Source organism: Engystomops pustulosus, unplaced genomic scaffold, assembly GCF_040894005.1.
Source record: "Engystomops pustulosus unplaced genomic scaffold, aEngPut4.maternal MAT_SCAFFOLD_210, whole genome shotgun sequence".
Lineage (NCBI taxonomy): Eukaryota > Metazoa > Chordata > Amphibia > Anura > Leptodactylidae > Engystomops > Engystomops pustulosus.
This window is the reverse complement of record NW_027285090.1, coordinates 153,704-172,567: the sequence shown is the minus strand read 5'-3', so window position 1 is coordinate 172,567 and position 18,864 is coordinate 153,704. Positions and strand designations below refer to the sequence as shown.

The 18,864-nt window shown below is 52.0% G+C and overlaps 2 protein-coding genes across 2 annotated transcripts in view; one reads left to right on the top strand and one right to left on the bottom strand.

Annotated features, from left to right (window-relative positions):
• Positions 1-18,864, bottom strand: part of STK36 (serine/threonine kinase 36) — a 41,076-nt gene that overhangs the window by 20,437 nt on the left and 1,775 nt on the right. Inside the window, exons 2-11 of the mRNA XM_072132030.1 lie at positions 14,081-14,165; positions 10,058-10,198; positions 5,933-6,010; positions 5,528-5,658; positions 5,154-5,403; positions 4,851-4,944; positions 4,616-4,770; positions 4,148-4,230; positions 3,987-4,077; positions 187-324 (exon numbers count right to left, since the gene is read on the bottom strand). Coding sequence (XP_071988131.1) covers positions 187-324; positions 3,987-4,077; positions 4,148-4,230; positions 4,616-4,770; positions 4,851-4,944; positions 5,154-5,403; positions 5,528-5,658; positions 5,933-6,010; positions 10,058-10,198; positions 14,081-14,164 — 1,245 coding nt within the window. The 5' untranslated portion in view covers position 14,165. The remainder of the gene's footprint in view (positions 1-186; positions 325-3,986; positions 4,078-4,147; positions 4,231-4,615; positions 4,771-4,850; positions 4,945-5,153; positions 5,404-5,527; positions 5,659-5,932; positions 6,011-10,057; positions 10,199-14,080; positions 14,166-18,864) is intronic.
• Positions 6,607-8,670, top strand: LOC140109509 (uncharacterized). The gene is made up of 3 exons (XM_072132035.1): positions 6,607-6,644; positions 6,984-8,022; positions 8,095-8,670. The coding sequence occupies exons 1-3, from the start codon at positions 6,607-6,609 to the stop codon at positions 8,137-8,139; spliced, it is 1,122 nt and encodes a 373-aa protein (XP_071988136.1). The 3' UTR covers positions 8,140-8,670.

Genomic DNA, 18,864 nt, shown 5'->3' with positions numbered 1-18,864 from the left:
AGTCATACAGGGCCGCAGCCCCCTATTTATTTTGCACTTATCTTTGTTGAAGCCTTTTTATTTTTTGGATTTCTTTATTCAGTCGAGTTGTATGCGCTTTTCATCCGGCGGCGGAGACTATTGTATTATAATAATCTCATTTATAGACTACAAGAATACATAGTACAATATAGAACATGAATGTACCTGGGGGCAGCAGTCACGGAGTCGCCTTTGCACCCTGCTCCGGAAGTTTGGATCTTTGAGGAGGAGGAAAGGGGTACTAAGCTGAGCGACCGATGGGTCTGTGGCCTCCAGTAGCACGGACCACTCATCATCACTGTCCTGTACAAAGCAAAGACTCATTACAAGGGAGACATCTAGAGTAGCACAAGGGAAACTTGTTATTTATCACAAAGCACCTACGACCCCAGCTCTAGACCTATGACCCCAGGCCTCAGTCTACAGAATTGGTGATGTAATAGTACCTACAACCCAGCTCTAACCCCATGACCCTGTGTGACCCCAGGACTCCTTGGTTGGTGATGTGGTGGTACCTATGACCCAGATCTAGTCCTATGACCATGTGTGACCCTGGGCCTCTTTGGCTTGTTATATGGTGGTACCCATTACCCATCTCTAACCCCATGACCTTGTGTGGTGTAATCCCAGTGCTCAGCCTCCAGGGCCGGTGATGTGGTGACCCCATGTGGATCCCCAGGTCTCCAGAGCTATTGATGTGGTGGTACTTATGACCCCAGCTCTAGCCCTATGACCCCGTGTCACCCTAGGAGTCCTGGGTTGGTGAAGTGGTGGTACTTATGACCCTTCTATCTCCCCATGACCATGTGTGACCCCAGGCCTCTGGAGCTGGAGATGTGGTGGTATATATGACCCCAGCTCTAGCCCTATGACCCTGTGTGACCCCAGGCCTCTGGAGCTGGTGATGTGGTGGTATATATGATCCCAGCTCTAGCTCTATGACCCTGTGTGACCCCAGGCCTCTGGAGCTGGTGATGTGGTGGTATATATGACCCCAGCTCTAGCCCTATGACACTGTGTGACCCCAGGCCTCTGGAGCTGGAGATGTGGTGGTATATATGATCCCAGCTCTAGCCCTATGACACTGTGTGACCCCAGGCCTCTGGAGCTGGTGATGTGGTGGTATATATGATCCCAGCTCTAGCTCTATGACCCTGTGTGACCCCAGGCCTCTGGAGCTGGTGATGTGGTGGTATATATGACCCCAGCTCTAGCCCTATGACACTGTGTGACCCCAGGCCTCTGGAGCTGGAGATGTGGTGGTATATATGATCCCAGCTCTAGCCCTATGACCCTGTGTGACCCCAGGCCTCTGGAGCTGGTGATGTGGTGGTATATATGATCCCAGCTCTAGCCCTATGACACTGTGTGACCTCAGGCCTCTGGAGCTGGTGATGTGGTGGTATATATGATCCCAGCTCTAGCCCTATGACACTGTGTGACCCCAGGCCTCTGGAGCTGGTGATGTGGTGGTATATATGACCCCAGCTCTAGCCCTATGACACTGTGTGACCCCAGGCCTCTGGAGCTGGTGATGTGGTGGTATATATGACCTCAGCTCTAGCCCTATGACACTGTGTGACCCCAGGCCTCTGGAGCTGGTGATGTGGTGGTATATATGATCCCAGCTCTAGCCCTATGACCCTGTGTGACCCCAGGCCTCTGGAGCTGGTGATGTGGTGGTATATATGACCCCAGCTCTATCCCTATGACACTGTGTGACCCCAGGCCTCTGGAGCTGGAGATGTGGTGGTATATATGATCCCAGCTCTAGCCCTATGACACTGTGTGACCCCAGGCCTCTGGAGCTGGTGATGTGGTGGTATATATGATCCCAGCTCTAGCCCTATGACACTGTGTGACCCCAGGCCTCTGGAGCTGGTGATGTGGTGGTATATATGACCCCAGCTCTAGCCCTATGACACTGTGTGACCCCAGGCCTCTGGAGCTGGTGATGTGGTGGTATATATGACCTCAGCTCTAGCCCTATGACACTGTGTGACCCCAGGCCTCTGGAGCTGGTGATGTGGTGGTATATATGATCCCAGCTCTAGCCCTATGACCCTGTGTGACCCCAGGCCTCTGGAGCTGGTGATGTGGTGGTATATATGACCCCAGCTCTATCCCTATGACACTGTGTGACCCCAGGCCTCTGGAGCTGGAGATGTGGTGGTATATATGACCTCAGCTCTAGCCCTATGACACTGTGTGACCCCAGCCCTCTGGAGCTGGTGATGTGGTGGTATATATGATCCCAGCTCTAGCCCTATGACACTGTGTGACCCCAGGCCTCTGGAACTGGTGATGTGGTGGTATATATGATCCCAGCTCTAGCCCTATGACACTGTGTGACCCCAGGCCTTTGGAGCTGGAGATGTGGTGGTATATATGACCCCAGCTCTAGCCCTATGACCCTGTGTGACCCCAGGCCTCTGGAGCTGGTGATGTGGTGGTATATATGACCCCAGCTCTAGCCCTATGACACTGTGTGACCCCAGGCCTCTGGAGCTGGTGATGTGGTGGTATATATGATCCCAGCTCTAGCCCTATGACCCTGTGTGACCCCAGGCCTCTGGAGCTGGTGATGTGGTGGTATATATGACCCCAGCTCTAGCCCTATGACACTGTGTGACCCCAGGTCTCCAGAGCTATTGATGTGGTGGTACTTATGACCCCAGCTCTAGCCCTATGACCCCGTGTCACCCTAGGAGTCCTGGGTTGGTGAAGTGGTGGTACCTATGACCCTTCTATCTCCCCATGACCATGTGTGACCCCAGGCCTCTGGAGCTGGAGATGTGGTGGTATATATGACCCCAGCTCTAGCCCTATGACACTGTGTGACCCCAGGCCTCTGGAGCTGGTGATGTGGTGGTATATATGACCCCAGCTCTAGCCCTATGACACTGTGTGACCCCAGGCCTCTGGAGCTGGTGATGTGGTGGTATATATGATCCCTGCTCTAGCCCTATGACCCTGTGTGACCCCAGGCCTCTGGAGCTGGTCATGTAGTGGTACCTATGGCCCCAGCTCTAGCCCTATGACACTGTGTGACCCTAGGACTCGTGGGCTGGTCATGTAGTGGTACCTATGGCCCCAGCTCTAGCCCAATGACACTGTGTGACCCTAGGACTCGTGGGCTGGTGATGTAGTGGTACCTATGGCCCCAGCTCTAGCCAAATGACACTGTGTGACCCTAGGACTCATGGGCTGGTGATGTAGTGGTACCTATGGCCCCATCGCTAGCCCAATGACACTGTGTGACCCTAGGACTCGTGGCCTGGTGATGTAGTGGTACTTGTGACCCCAGCTCTAGCCCAATGACACTGTGTGACCCTAGGACTCGTGGGCTGGTCATGTAGTGGTACCTATGGCCCCAGCTCTAGCCCAATGACACTGTGTGACCCTAGGACTCGTGGGCTGGTGATGTACTGGTACCTATGACCCCAGCTCTAGCCCAATGACACTGTGTGACCCTAGGACTCGTGGCCTGGTGATGTAGTGGTACTTATTACCCCAGCTCTAGCCCAATGACACTGTGTGACCCCAGGCCTCTGGAGCTGGTGATGTGGTGGTATATATGACCCCAGCTCTAGCCCAATGACACTGTGTGACCCTAGGACTCGTGGCCTGGTGATGTGGTGGTACTTATTACCCCAGCTCTAGCCCAATGACACTGTGTGACCCTAGGACTCGTGGCCTGGTGATGTAGTGGTACTTATTACCCCAGCTCTAGCCCAATGACACTGTGTGACCCTAGGACTCGTGGCCTGGTGATGTAGTGGTACTTATTACCCCAGCTCTAGCCCAATGACACTGTGTGACCCTAGGACTCGTGGCCTGGTGATGTAGTGGTACTTATGACCAGGCTCTAGCTCTATGAGCCCAGGTTTCGGCCTCCAGAACCAGTGATGTGGTGGCACTTATGACCCAGGATTCAGCCTCCAGAAGCGGCTATGTGGTTGTACCTCATTTTCTAGGTGGACTGCTTCAATGCTCTGTCGCCCTCTTTTGTTTTGGCAGAATTCTTGATCATAGTCTTGAGAAATTTGTTTCTTCCTACAAGATAAATGACAGTGAAGATACAGAAGTTCTCTGTGACCGGCAGCAAAGCTCAGCAGTAACTCACTTGGGCGTCTGCGATGTTCGTGGCTCCTCATTACTCAGAACCTTCGGCTCCATCTCAAGGTTAACAATCACTTCTGTTCCTCTCTAGAACAATCCAAAACCAAGGAACCGTCAGAGCAAAAAAGAATGTGGAGGGACGACCCTAAGCCTGAGACTTTCTGATGCAATCTTATGGGAATATGACGCTGCGCTACAAGTACAAACCAAATTAAAAGGCCTGTATATACACGAGAGAAAGGGTTCAGATACGGCCAATACATCTACATTACATCTCACATAGAATTACTCGGTCACCATGCCAGCTGTACTGAGCCCATGTGCTGACGCGTCTAGTGAAACATGACAGGCCCTATACCGTAGAGATGCAGTCATTTCCTAAGCCTGAGGTGAAGCAGGTACAATGGTGACATCCTGCTCACGATGACTGGGCCACACACAGAACCACCCCTGGGGTCCGGCCATCACTCACCGCCTGCCGCTCCTTCCTCTTTGCCACTCTCTGTCTGGCTTTGGATAAGATACGAGAGTGCACGCTGCCCTGTGCGGGGGAGTCACACGGCCTCTCCTGGAGACGCTCATCAGTGGGAGATGTGAAGGGGCTGCCGACCAACGCTTCTTCTAACACTGAAAGACAAAGGAGAACTGCAAAGGCCTGGGCAGAGCGGCTACAAGACCGTGTAGAAGTCATCTCTGGAACCTCTTACCAATCACCTTGTCCTTTATAAAGGGATGTCTAAGCAGTTCTGGCCAAGAAAGTCTCAAAGTTGGATCCTTCATCAGGAGGCCCTGCAGAAAGTCCTGGGAAAATGACACAGCAAACGTCACACGTCTATTGCAGAAGACCTTGTCACAGGTTGTAGCTTCTCCCAGACATCCAGAAAGACAGTTAGCACCCAGCGAGTGTCCGATCTCCTGTGCCGTGAGTGAACTCACGAGCCGGATCACAGCGGCCTACACAAGACAGGGCCGCTGGCCAGCACTCCCATCATCACAGAGGTCATTCCTACCTTTAGTTCAGCAGATACCCCGCGAGGCCAGCGCACCGGCTGCTGGGTGATGATGCTGACCAGCTGGAATATACTGTGTGTGTAGAAAGGAGGTGTCCCCACCAGCAGCTCGTAGACAATACAGCCCAGAGCCCACAGGTCCGAGCGGTGATCATATGGCCTCTCCAGGACCAGCTCCGGAGACATATACAGAGGAGTCCCTTTAATGGATCGCACCATGAGGGTGTCCAAGCTCAGCTCACGCGCAAAGCTGCCGAACAATGCAATAGGGTTAAGGGCTGGACACACACATACACATAGACCATAGAATGCAAGCTCTTCAGGTCAGTACTCAGGATCGCCAAAGGATGCAGCATTTTATAACTTAAACTTACCCAAAATCACAGAGTTTGACAGTCCCGTCTTTCCCCAGTAAAATGTTTTGGGGTTTCATGTCTCGGTGCAGGATGCGATGAGAATGCAGATAATATAAGGCTGAGACAAGTTGAGCAGACACGTTCCTCACCTTCAGGGTAAGACACATCTATAGTGAGCACCTACCTCACCATCATATAGATATATACAAGGTATACCCACTAGGTGGCCCTTGTGTGACCCCTGCCCCCTCCCTGAAGATGACCTCAATCTGGACATGGTCGTGTCGACATATCTCAAGTCCAAGCAGCTCTCCAGAATACAGAACAAGAACATCCGGCAACTGGAAACCGCACCATCCATTGTGATACAGGGTCATCTGCTCCATGCTCTTATCTCATGGGGCTCTAGGCCCACATACTTACTAAATGTTCAGGAAGACTTCCATCATCCTCCAAAATCTGGAACAACTCGCCTTCAGCATATTCTGTGACAACTACAACCTAGGAGAAGAACAAACGGAAAAAGAAATACAACCAAGCAAACCAAAGGCTCAGCTCAGGGTTAGGGCTGCCATGAGAACAGGGTGGCGCTGGAGGACCCCCTATTGTAGGCACGAGAACAGGGCGACTGGAGCTGGAGGACCCCCTATTGTAGGCACGAGAACAGGGCGACTGGAGCTGGAGGACCCCCTATTGTAGGCAGGAGAACAGGGCGACTGGAGCTGGAGGACCCCCTATTGTAGGCAGGAGAACAGGGCGACTGGAGCTGGAGGACCCCCTATTGTAGGAACGAGAACAGGGCGACTGGAGCTGGAGGACCCCCTATTGTAGGCAGGAGAACAGGGCGACTGGAGCAGGAGGACCCCCTATTGTAGGCATGAGAACAGGGCGACTGGAGCTGGAGGACCCCCTATTGTAGGCACGAGAACAGGGCGACTGGAGCTGGAGGACCCCCTATTGTAGGCAGGAGAACAGGGCGACTGGAGCTGGAGGACCCCCAATTGTAGGCACGAGAACAGGGCGACTGGAGCTGGAGGACCCCCTATTGTAGGCAGGAGAACAGGGCGACTGGAGCTGGAGGACCCCCAATTGTAGGCATGAGAACAGGGCGACTGGAGCTGGAGGACCCCCTATTGTAGGCAGGAGAACAGGGCGACTGGAGCTGGAGGACCCCCTATTGTAGGCATGAGAACAGGGCGACTGGAGCTGGAGGACCCCCTATTGTAGGCAGGAGAACAGGGCGACTGGAGCTGGAGGACCCCCAATTGTAGGCATGGACGGTGCTCATACTATTTCATTAGTGAAGGCAGTTAGCTCCCACCTCCGCTAAATAAAATACAGAATGGCACCCTGTATCTCAGGTGTGTGCTCCTTACACCCGCCCATTATCACCTGCTACCAGTGACTACAGGAGGAGAGGAGGGACATCTCAGGTGTGTGCTCCTTACATCCGGCCATTATCACCTGCTACCAGTGCCTACAGGAGGAGAGGAGGGACATCTCAGGTGTGTGCTCCTTACACCCGCCCATTATCACCTGCTACCAGTGACTACAGGAGGAGAGGAGGGACATCTCAGGTGTGTGCTCCTTACACCCGCCCATTATCACCTGCTACCAGTGACTACAGGAGGAGAGGAGGGACATCTCAGGTGTGTGCTCCTTACATCCGGCCATTATCACCTGCTACCAGTGACTACAGGAGGAGAGGAGGGACATCTCAGGTGTGTGCTCCTTACACCCGCCCATTATCACCTGCTACCAGTGACTACAGGAGGAGAGGAGGGACATCTCAGGTGTGTGCTCCTTACACCCGCCCATTATCACCTGCTACCAGTGACTACAGGGGGAGAGGAGGGACATCTCAGGTGTGTGCTCCTTACACCCGCCCATTATCACCTGCTACCAGTGACTACAGGAGGAGAGGAGGGACATCTCAGGTGTGTGCTCCTTACACCCGCCCATTATCACCTGCTACCAGTGACTACAGGAGGAGAGGAGGGACATCTCAGGTGTGTGCTCCTTACACCCGCCCATTATCACCTGCTACCAGTGACTACAGGAGGAGAGGAGGGACATCTCAGGTGTGTGCTCCTTACACCCGCCCATTATCACCTGCTACCAGTGACTACAGGAGGAGAGGAGGGACATCTCAGGTGTGTGCTCCTTACACCCGCCCATTATCACCTGCTACCAGTGACTACAGGAGGAGAGGAGGGACATCTCAGGTGTGTGCTCCTTACACCCGCCCATTATCACCTGCTACCAGTGACTACAGGGGGAGAGGAGGGACATCTCAGGTGTGTGCTCCTTACACCCGGCCATTATCAACTGCTACCAGTGACTACAGGAGGAGAGGAGGGACATCTCAGGTGTGTGCTCCTTACACCCGCCCATTATCACCTGCTACCAGTGCCTACAGGAGGAGAGGAGGGACATCTCAGGTGTGTGTTCCTTACACCCGCCCATTATCACCTGCTACCAGTGACTACAGGAGGAGAGGAGGGACATCTCAGGTGTGTGCTCCTTACACCCGCCCATTATCACCTGCTACCAGTGACTACAGGGGGAGAGGAGGGACATCTCAGGTGTGTGCTCCTTACACCCCGGCCATTATCACCTGCTACCAGTGACTACAGGAGGAGAGGAGGGACATCTCAGGTGTGTGCTCCTTACACCCGGGCCATTATCACCTGCTACCAGTGACTACAGGAGGAGATGAGGGACATCTCAGGTGTGTGCTCCTTACACCCCGGCCATTATCACCTGCTACCAGTGACTACAGGGGGAGAGGAGGGACATCTCAGGTGTGTGCTCCTTACACCCGCCCATTATCACCTGCTACCAGTGACTACAGGGGGAGAGGAGGGACATCTCAGGTGTGTGCTCCTTACACCCGCCCATTATCACCTGCTACCAGTGACTACAGGAGGAGAGGAGGGACATCTCAGGTGTGTGCTCCTTACACCCGCCCATTATCACCTGCTACCAGTGACTACAGGGGGAGAGGAGGGACATCTCAGGTGTGTGCTCCTTACACCCGGCCATTATCAACTGCTACCAGTGACTACAGGAGGAGAGGAGGGACATCTCAGGTGTGTGCTCCTTACACCCGCCCATTATCACCTGCTACCAGTGCCTACAGGAGGAGAGGAGGGACATCTCAGGTGTGTGCTCCTTACACCTGCCCATTATCACCTGCTACCAGTGACTACAGGGGGAGAGGAGGGACATCTCAGGTGTGTGCTCCTTACACCCGCCCATTATCACCTGCTACCAGTGACTACAGGGGCAGAGGAGGGACATCTCAGGTGTGTGCTCCTTACACCCCGGCCATTATCACCTGCTACCAGTGACTACAGGGGGAGAGGAGGGACATCTCAGGTGTGTGCTCCTTACACCCGCCCATTATCACCTGCTACCAGTGACTACAGGGGGAGAGGAGGGACATCTCAGGTGTGTGCTCCTTACACCCCGGCCATTATCACCTGCTACCAGTGACTACAGGGGGAGAGGAGGGACATCTCAGGTGTGTGCTCCTTACACCCGCCCATTATCACCTGCTACCAGTGACTACAGGGGGAGAGGAGGGACATCTCAGGTGTGTGCTCCTTACACCCCGGCCATTATCACCTGCTACCAGTGACTACAGGAGGAGAGGAGGGACATCTCAGGTGTGTGCTCCTTACACCCGCCCATTATCACCTGCTACCAGTGACTACAGGGGGAGAGGAGGGACATCTCAGGTGTGTGCTCCTTACACCCCGGCCATTATCACCTGCTACCAGTGACTACAGGGGGAGAGGAGGGACATCTCAGGTGTGTGCTCCTTACACCCCGGCCATTATCACCTGCTACCAGTGACTACAGGGGGAGAGGAGGGACATCTCAGGTGTGTGCTCCTTACACCCGCCCATTATCACCTGCTACCAGTGACTACAGGGGCAGAGGAGGGACATCTCAGGTGTGTGCTCCTTACACCCGCCCATTATCACCTGCTACCAGTGACTACAGGGGGAGAGGAGGGACATCTCAGGTGTGTGCTCCTTACACCCGCCCATTATCACCTGCTACCAGTGACTACAGGGGGAGAGGAGGGACATCTCAGGTGTGTGCTCCTTACACCCGCCCATTATCACCTGCTACCAGTGACTACAGGAGGAGAGGAGGGACATCTCAGGTGTGTGCTCCTTACACCCCGGCCATTATCACCTGCTACCAGTGACTACAGGGGGAGAGGAGGGACATCTCAGGTGTGTGCTCCTTACACCCGCCCATTATCACCTGCTACCAGTGACTACAGGGGGAGAGGAGGGACATCTCAGGTGTGTGCTCCTTACACCCGCCCATTATCACCTGCTACCAGTGACTACAGGAGGAGAGGAGGGACATCTCAGGTGTGTGCTCCTTACACCCCGGCCATTATCACCTGCTACCAGTGACTCAAATGATGTGACACTCTACAGTCTCATCACCGGGGATAGAGGGGGGAGCGCTCTATAGTGTAGTCTGTAGTCAGGCAGGGAGGGGTCATGTGGGGTGAGGTCTCACCTCTCGCTCAGTCTCACAACTGTCCAGCATCCGCACGATATTGGGGTGTCTCAGGTCCCTCATGATCTGGATCTCTCTCTTTAACCCTTTCAGCTCCTTCTCAGAGCGACCGACTTTAGGGATAAATTTAAGAGCAACAACCTACAAAATAAGCGGAAACGACATTACCTGCGTACAACAGTCCCTATATATATATATAGAGAGCCCCCCGCGTACAACAACAGTCCCTATATATAGAGAGCTCCCCGCGTACAACAACAGTCCCTATATATAGAGAGCTCCCCTGCGTACAACAACAGTCCCTATATATAGAGAGCTCCCCCGCGTACAACAACAGTCCCTACATATAGAGAGGTCCCCTCTGTATAACAGTACCTACATATAGAGATCTCACCTCTGTATAACAGTCCCTATATATAGAGAGCTCCCCTCTGTATAACAGTCCCTACATATAGAGAGCTCCCCTCTGTATAACAGTCCCTACATATAGAGAGCTCCCCTCTGTACAACAGTCCCTACATATAGAGAGCTCCCCTCTGTACAACAGTCCCTATAGATAGAGAGCTCCCCTCTGTATAACAGTCCCTACATATAGAGATCTCACCTCTGTACAACAGTCCCTACATATAGAGAGCTCCCCTCTGTACAACAGTCCCTACATATAGAGAGCTCCCCTCTGTACAACAGTCCCTACATATAGAGAGCTCCCCTCTGTACAACAGTCCCTACATATAGAGAGCTCCCCTCTGTATAACAGTCCCTACATATAGAGAGCTCCCCTCTGTATAACAGTCCCTACATATAGAGAGCTCCCCTCTGTATAACAGTCCCTACATATAGAGAGCTCCCCTCTGTATAACAGTCCCTACATATAGAGAGCTCCCCTCTGTATAACAGTCCCTACATATAGAGAGCTCCCCTCTGTACAACAGTCCCTACATATAGAGAGCTCACCTCTGTATAACAGTCCCTACATATAGAGAGCTCCCCTCTGTACAACAGTCCCTACATATAGAGAGCTCCCCTCTGTACAACAGTCCCTACATATAGAGAGCTCCCCTCTGTACAACAGTCCCTACATATAGAGAGCTCCCCTCTGTATAACAGTCCCTATATATAGAGAGCTCCCCTCTGTACAACAGTCCCTACATATAGAGAGCTCCCCTCTGTACAACAGTCCCTACATATAGAGAGCTCCCCTCTGTAGAACAGTCCCTACATATAGAGAGCTCCCCTCTGTAGAACAGTCCCTGCATATAGAGAGCTCCCCTCTGTATAACAGTCCCTATATATAGAGAGCTCCCCTCTGTACAACAACAGTCCCTATATATAGAGAGCTCCCCTCTGTATAACAGTCCCTACATATAGAGAGCTCCCCTCTGTAGAACAGTCCCTACATATAGAGATCTCACCTCTGTATAACAGTCCCTACATATAGAGATCTCACCTCTGTATAACAGTCCCTATATATAGAGATCTCCCCTCTGTATAACAGTCCCTATATATAGAGATCTCACCTCTGTATAACAGTCCCTACATATAGAGAGCTCACCTCTGTATAACAGTCCCTATATATAGAGAGCTCACCTCTGTATAACAGTCCCTATATATAGAGAGCTCCCCTCTGTATAACAGTCCCTACATATAGAGATCTCACCTCTGTATAACAGTCCCTACATATAGAGAGCTCACCTCTGTATAACAGTCCCTATATATAGAGATCTCCCCTCTGTATAACAGTCCCTACATATAGAGATCTCACCTCTGTATAACAGTCCCTATATATAGAGAGCTCCCCTCTGTATAACAGTCCCTATATATAGAGAGCTCCCCTCTGTATAACAGTCCCTATATATAGAGAGCTCCCCTCTGTATAAAAGTCCCTATATATAGAGAGCTCCCCTCTGTATAACAGTCCCTACATATAGACAGCTCCCCTCTGTATAACAGTCCCTATATATAGAGAGCTCCCCTCTGTATAACAGTCCCTATATATAGAGAGCTCCCCTCTGTATAACAGTCCCTATATATAGAGAGCTCCCCTCTGTATAACAGTCCCTATATATAGAGAGCTCACCTCTGTATAACAGTCCCTACATATAGAGATCTCACCTCTGTATAACAGTCCCTATATATAGAGAGCTCCCCTCTGTATAACAGTCCCTATATATAGAGAGCTCACCTCTGTATAACAGTCCCTATATATAGAGAGCTCCCCTCTGTATAACAGTCCCTACATATAGAGATCTCACCTCTGTATAACAGTCCCTATAGATAGAGAGCTCCCCTCTGTATAACAGTCCCTACATATAGAGAGCTCCCCTCTGTACAACAGTCCCTACATATAGAGAGCTCCCCTCTGTATAACAGTCCCTACATATAGAGATCTCACCTCTGTATAACAGTCCCTATATATAGAGAGCTCCCCTCTGTACAACAGTCCCTACATATAGAGAGCTCCCCTCTGTACAACAGTCCCTACATATAGAGAGCTCCCCTCTGTATAACAGTCCCTACATATAGAGAGCTCCCCTCTGTATAACAGTCCCTACATATAGAGAGCTCCCCTCTGTATAACAGTCCCTACATATAGAGAGCTCCCCTCTGTATAACAGTCCCTACATATAGAGAGCTCCCCTCTGTATAACAGTCCCTATATATAGAGAGCTCCCCTATGTATAACAGTCCCTATATATAGAGAGCTCCCCTCTGTATAACAGTCCCTATATATAGAGAGCTCCCCTATGTATAACAGTCCCTACATATAGAGAGCTCCCCTCTGTACAACAACAGTCCCTACATATAGAGAGCTCCCCTCTGTATAACAGTCCCTACATATAGAGAGCTCCCCTCTGTATAACAGTCCCTACATATAGAGAGCTCCCCTCTGTATAACAGTCCCTACATATAGAGAGCTCCCCTCTGTATAACAGTCCCTACATATAGAGAGCTCCCCTCTGTATAACAGTCCCTACATATAGAGAGCTCCCCTCTGTATAACAGTCCCTATATATAGAGATCTCACCTCTGTACAACAGTCCCTACATATAGAGAGCTCCCCTCTGTATAACAGTCCCTATATATAGAGAGCTCCCCTATGTATAACAGTCCCTACATATAGAGAGCTCCCCTCTGTACAACAACAGTCCCTACATATAGAGAGCTCCCCTCTGTATAACAGTCCCTACATATAGAGAGCTCCCCTCTGTATAACAGTCCCTACATATAGAGAGCTCCCCTCTGTATAACAGTCCCTATATATAGAGAGCTCCCCTATGTATAACAGTCCCTACATATAGAGAGCTCCCCTCTGTACAACAACAGTCCCTACATATAGAGAGCTCCCCTCTGTATAACAGTCCCTACATATAGAGAGCTCCCCTCTGTACAACAGTCCCTATATATAGAGAGCTCCCCTCTGTATAACAGTCCCTATATATAGAGAGCTCCCCTATGTATAACAGTCCCTACATATAGAGAGCTCCCCTCTGTACAACAACAGTCCCTACATATAGAGAGCTCCCCTCTGTATAACAGTCCCTACATATAGAGAGCTCCCCTCTGTATAACAGTCCCTACATATAGAGAGCTCCCCTCTGTATAACAGTCCCTACATATAGAGAGCTCCCCTCTGTATAACAGTCCCTACATATAGAGAGCTCCCCTCTGTATAACAGTCCCTATATATAGAGAGCTCCCCTCTGTATAACAGTCCCTATATATAGAGAGCTCCCCTATGTATAACAGTCCCTACATATAGAGAGCTCCCCTCTGTACAACAACAGTCCCTACATATAGAGAGCTCCCCTCTGTATAACAGTCCCTATATATAGAGAGCTCCCCTCTGTACAACAACAGTCCCCACATATAGAGATCTCACCTCTGTATAACAGTCCCTACATATAGAGAGCTCCCCTCTGTATAACAGTCCCTATATATAGAGAGCTCCCCTCTGTACAACAACAGTCCCCACATATAGAGAGCTCCCCTCTGTATAACAGTCCCTACATATAGAGATCTCACCTCTCCCGTGTATTTTCTTCTCCCTTTATAGACTCTGCCAAAAGAACCTTCTCCGATCAGCTCCAGAACATGAAACTTCTCCATACTGGGGGATACAAGAGACACAATACATCACATGCACTATATATATATATACACACAGTATAAGACAGCAAAATATATGGCATAGAGGGGCAGCGCATAATACATGGATGAGCAGTATATAATACATAGACGAGCAGCGTACGGAGGGGCAGTATATAATACATAGACGAGCAGCGTACGGAGGGGCAGCGCATAATACATAGACGAGCAGCGTACGGAGGGGCAGTATATAATACATAGACGAGCAGCGTACGGAGGGGCAGTATATAATACATAGACGAGCAGCGTACGGAGGGGCAGTATATAATACATAGACGAGCAGCGTACGGAGGGGCAGTATATAATACATAGACGAGCAGCGTACGGAGGGGCAGTATATAATACATAGACGAGCAGCGTACGGAGGGGCAGTATATAATACATAGACGAGCAGCGTATGGAGGGGCAGCGCATAATACATAGACGAGCAGCGTACGGAGGGGCAGTATATAATACATAGACGAGCAGCGTACGGAGGGGCAGTATATAATACATAGACGAGCAGCGTACGGAGGGGTAGTATATAATACATAGACGAGCAGCGTACGGAGGGGCAGTATATAATACATAGACGAGCAGCGTACGGAGGGGCAGTATATAATACATAGACGAGCAGCGTACGGAGGGGCAGTATATAATACATAGACGAGCAGCGTACGGAGGGGCAGTATATAATACATAGACGAGCAGCGTACGGAGGGGCAGTATATAATACATAGACGAGCAGCGTACGGAGGGGCAGTATATAATACATAGACGAGCAGCGTACGGAGGGGTAGTATATAATACATAGACGAGCAGCGTACGGAGGGGCAGTATATAATACATAGACGAGCAGCGTACGGAGGGGCAGTATATAATACATAGACGAGCAGCGTACGGAGGGGCAGTATATAATACATAGACGAGCAGCGTACGGAGGGGCAGTATATAATACATAGACGAGCAGCGTACGGAGGGGCAGTATATAATACATAGACGAGCAGCGTACGGAGGGGCAGTATATAATACATAGACGAGCAGCGTACGGAGGGGCAGTATATAATACATAGACGAGCAGCGTACGGAGGGGCAGTATATAATACATAGACGAGCAGCGTACGGAGGGGCAGTATATAATACATAGACGAGCAGCGTACGGAGGGGCAGTATATAATACATAGACGAGCAGCGTACGGAGGGGCAGTATATAATACATAGATGAGCAGCGTACGGAGGGGCAGTATATAATACATAGACGAGCAGCGTATGGAGGGGCAGTATATAATACATAGACGAGCAGCGTACGGAGGGGCAGTATATAATACATAGACGAGCAGCGTATGGAGGGGCAGTATATAATACATAGATGAGCAGCGTATGGAGGGGCAGTATATAATATATAGATGGGGAGAAAAGTCTATGGGGGGGGGGGGGAGAAATGTGTATGGGGGCAAGCCTCCGCCTGTAGTATAGAGCCAGCCTGCCAGCCCCCTGTAGCATAGAGGATACAGGGGGGGGGCAGTGTATAGAGGATACAGGGGGGGGCAGTGTATAGAGGATACAGGGGGGGGCAGTGTATAGAGGATACAGGGGGGGGCAGTGTATAGAGGATACAGGGGGGGGCAGTGTATAGAGGATACAGGGGGGGGCAGTGTATAGAGGATACAGGGGGGGGCAGTGTATAGAGGATACAGGGGGGGGCAGTGTATAGAGGATACAGGGGGGGCAGTGTATAGAGGATACAGGGGGGGGCAGTGTATAGAGGATACAGGGGGGGGCAGTGTATAGAGGATACAGGGGGGGGCAGTGTATAGAGGATACAGGGGGGGGCAGTGTATAGAGGATACAGGGGGGGGCAGTGTATAGAGGATACAGGGGGGGGCAGTGTATAGAGGATACAGGGGGGGGCAGTGTATAGAGGATACAGGGGGGGGCAGTGTATAGAGGATACAGGGGGGGCAGTGTATAGAGGATACAGGGGGGGGCAGTGTATAGAGGATACAGGGGGGGCAGTGTATAGAGGATACAGGGGGGGGGCAGTGTATAGAGGATACAGGGGGGGGGCAGTGTATAGAGGATACAGGGGGGGGCAGTGTATAGAGGATACAGGGGGGGGCAGTGTATAGAGGATACAGGGGGGGGGCAGTGTATAGAGGATACAGGGGGGGGCAGTGTATAGAGGATACAGGGGGGGGCAGTGTATAGAGGATACAGGGGAGGGCAGTGTATAGAGGATACAGGGGGGGCAGTGTATAGAGGATACAGGGGGGGGGCAGTGTATAGAGGATACAGGGGGGGCAGTGTATAGAGGATACAGGGGGGGGGCAGTGTATAGAGGATACAGGGGAGGGCAGTGTATAGAGGATACAGGGGGGGGCAGTGTATAGAGGATACAGGGGAATATCACACGGGGCAGTGTATAGAGGATACAGGGGGGGCAGTGTATAGAGGATACAGGGGGGGGCAGTGTATAGAGGATACAGGGGAGGGCAGTGTATAGAGGATACAGGGGAGGGCAGTGTATAGAGGATACAGGGGAGGGCAGTGTATAGAGGATACAGGGGGGGCAGTGTATAGAGGATACAGGGGAATCCACGGGGGGCAGTGTATAGAGGATACAGGGGGGGCAGTGTATAGAGGATACAGGGGGGGGGCAGTGTATAGAGGATACAGGGGAGGGCCAGTGTATAGAGGATACAGGGGGGGGCAGTGTATAGAGGATACAGGGGTACAGGGGGGGCAGTGTATAGAGGATACAGGGGGGGGCAGTGTATAGAGGATACAGGGGAGGGCAGTGTATAGAGGATACAGGGGAGGGCAGTGTATAGAGGATACAGGGGAGGGCAGTGTATAGAGGATACAGGGGGGCAGTGTATAGAGGATACAGGGGGGGGGGCAGTGTATAGAGGATACAGGGGGGGCAGTGTATAGAGGATACAGGGGGGGGGCAGTGTATAGAGGATACAGGGGAGGGCAGTGTATAGAGGATACAGGGGGGGGCAGTGTATAGAGGATACAGGGGGGGGCAGTGTATAGAGGATACAGGGGGGGCAGTGTATAGAGGATACAGGGGGGGGCAGTGTATAGAGGATACAGGGGAGGGCAGTGTATAGAGGATACAGGGGAGGGCAGTGTATAGAGGATACAGGGGGGGGCAGTGTATAGAGGATACAGGGGGGGGCAGTGTATAGAGGATACAGGGGGGGGGCAGGGCTGTATAGAGGATACAGGGGGGGGCAGTGTATAGAGGATACAGGGGGGGCAGTGTATAGAGGATACAGGGGGGGGCAGTGTATAGAGGATACAGGGGGGGGCAGTGTATAGAGGATACAGGGGGGGGGCAGTGTATAGAGGATACAGGGGGGGGCAGTGTATAGAGGATACAGGGGGGGGCAGTGTATAGAGGATACAGGGGGGGGCAGTGTATAGAGGATACAGGGGGGGGCAGTGTATAGAGGATACAGGGGGGGGCAGTGTATAGAGGATACAGGGGGGGCAGTGTATAGAGGATACAGGGGGGGCAGTGTATAGAGGATACAGGGGGGGCAGTGTATAGAGGATACAGGGGGGGGCAGTGTATAGAGGATACAGGGGGGGGCAGTGTATAGAGGATACAGGGGGGGGCAGTGTATAGAGGATACAGGGGGGGGCAGTGTATAGAGGATACAGGGGGGGGCAGTGTATAGAGGATACAGGGGGGGGCAGTGTATAGAGGATACAGGGGGGGCAGTGTATAGAGGATACAGGGGGGGCAGTGTATAGAGGATACAGGGGGGGGCAGTGTATAGAGGATACAGGGGGGGCAGTGTATAGAGGATACAGGGGGGGCAGTGTATAGAGGATACAGGGGGGGGCAGTGTATAGAGGATACAGGGGGGGCAGTGTATAGAGGATACAGGGGGGGGGCAGTGTATAGAGGATACAGGGGGGGGCAGTGTATAGAGGATACAGGGGAGGGCAGTGTATAGAGGATACAGGGGGGGCAGTGTATAGAGGATACAGGGGGGGCAGTGTATAGAGGATACAGGGGGGGCAGTGTATAGAGGATACAGGGGGGGCAGTGTATAGAGGATACAGGGGAGGGCAGTGTATAGAGGATACAGGGGGGGGCAGTGTATAGAGGATACAGGGGGGGGGCAGTGTATAGAGGATACAGGGGGGGGGGCAGTGTATAGAGGATACAGGGGGGGGCAGTGTATAGAGGATACAGGGGGGGGCAGTGTATAGAGGATACAGGGGGGGGGCAGTGTATAGAGGATACAGGGGGGGCAGTGTATAGAGGATACAGGGGAGGGCAGTGTATAGAGGATACAGGGGAGGGCAGTGTATAGAGGATACAGGGGGGGGCAGTGTATAGAGGATACAGGGGGGGGCAGTGTATAGAGGATACAGGGGGGGCAGTGTATAGAGGATACAGGGGGGGCAGTGTATAGAGGATACAGGGGGGGCAGTGTATAGAGGATACAGGGGGGGCAGTGTATAGAGGATACAGGGGGGGCAGTGTATAGAGGATACAGGGGGGGGCAGTGTATAGAGGATACAGGGGGGGCAGTGTATAGAGGATACAGGGGGGGGCAGTGTATAGAGGATACAGGGGGGGGCAGTGTATAGAGGATACAGGGGAGGGCAGTGTATAGAGGATACAGGGGGGGGCAGTGTATAGAGGATACAGGGGGGGG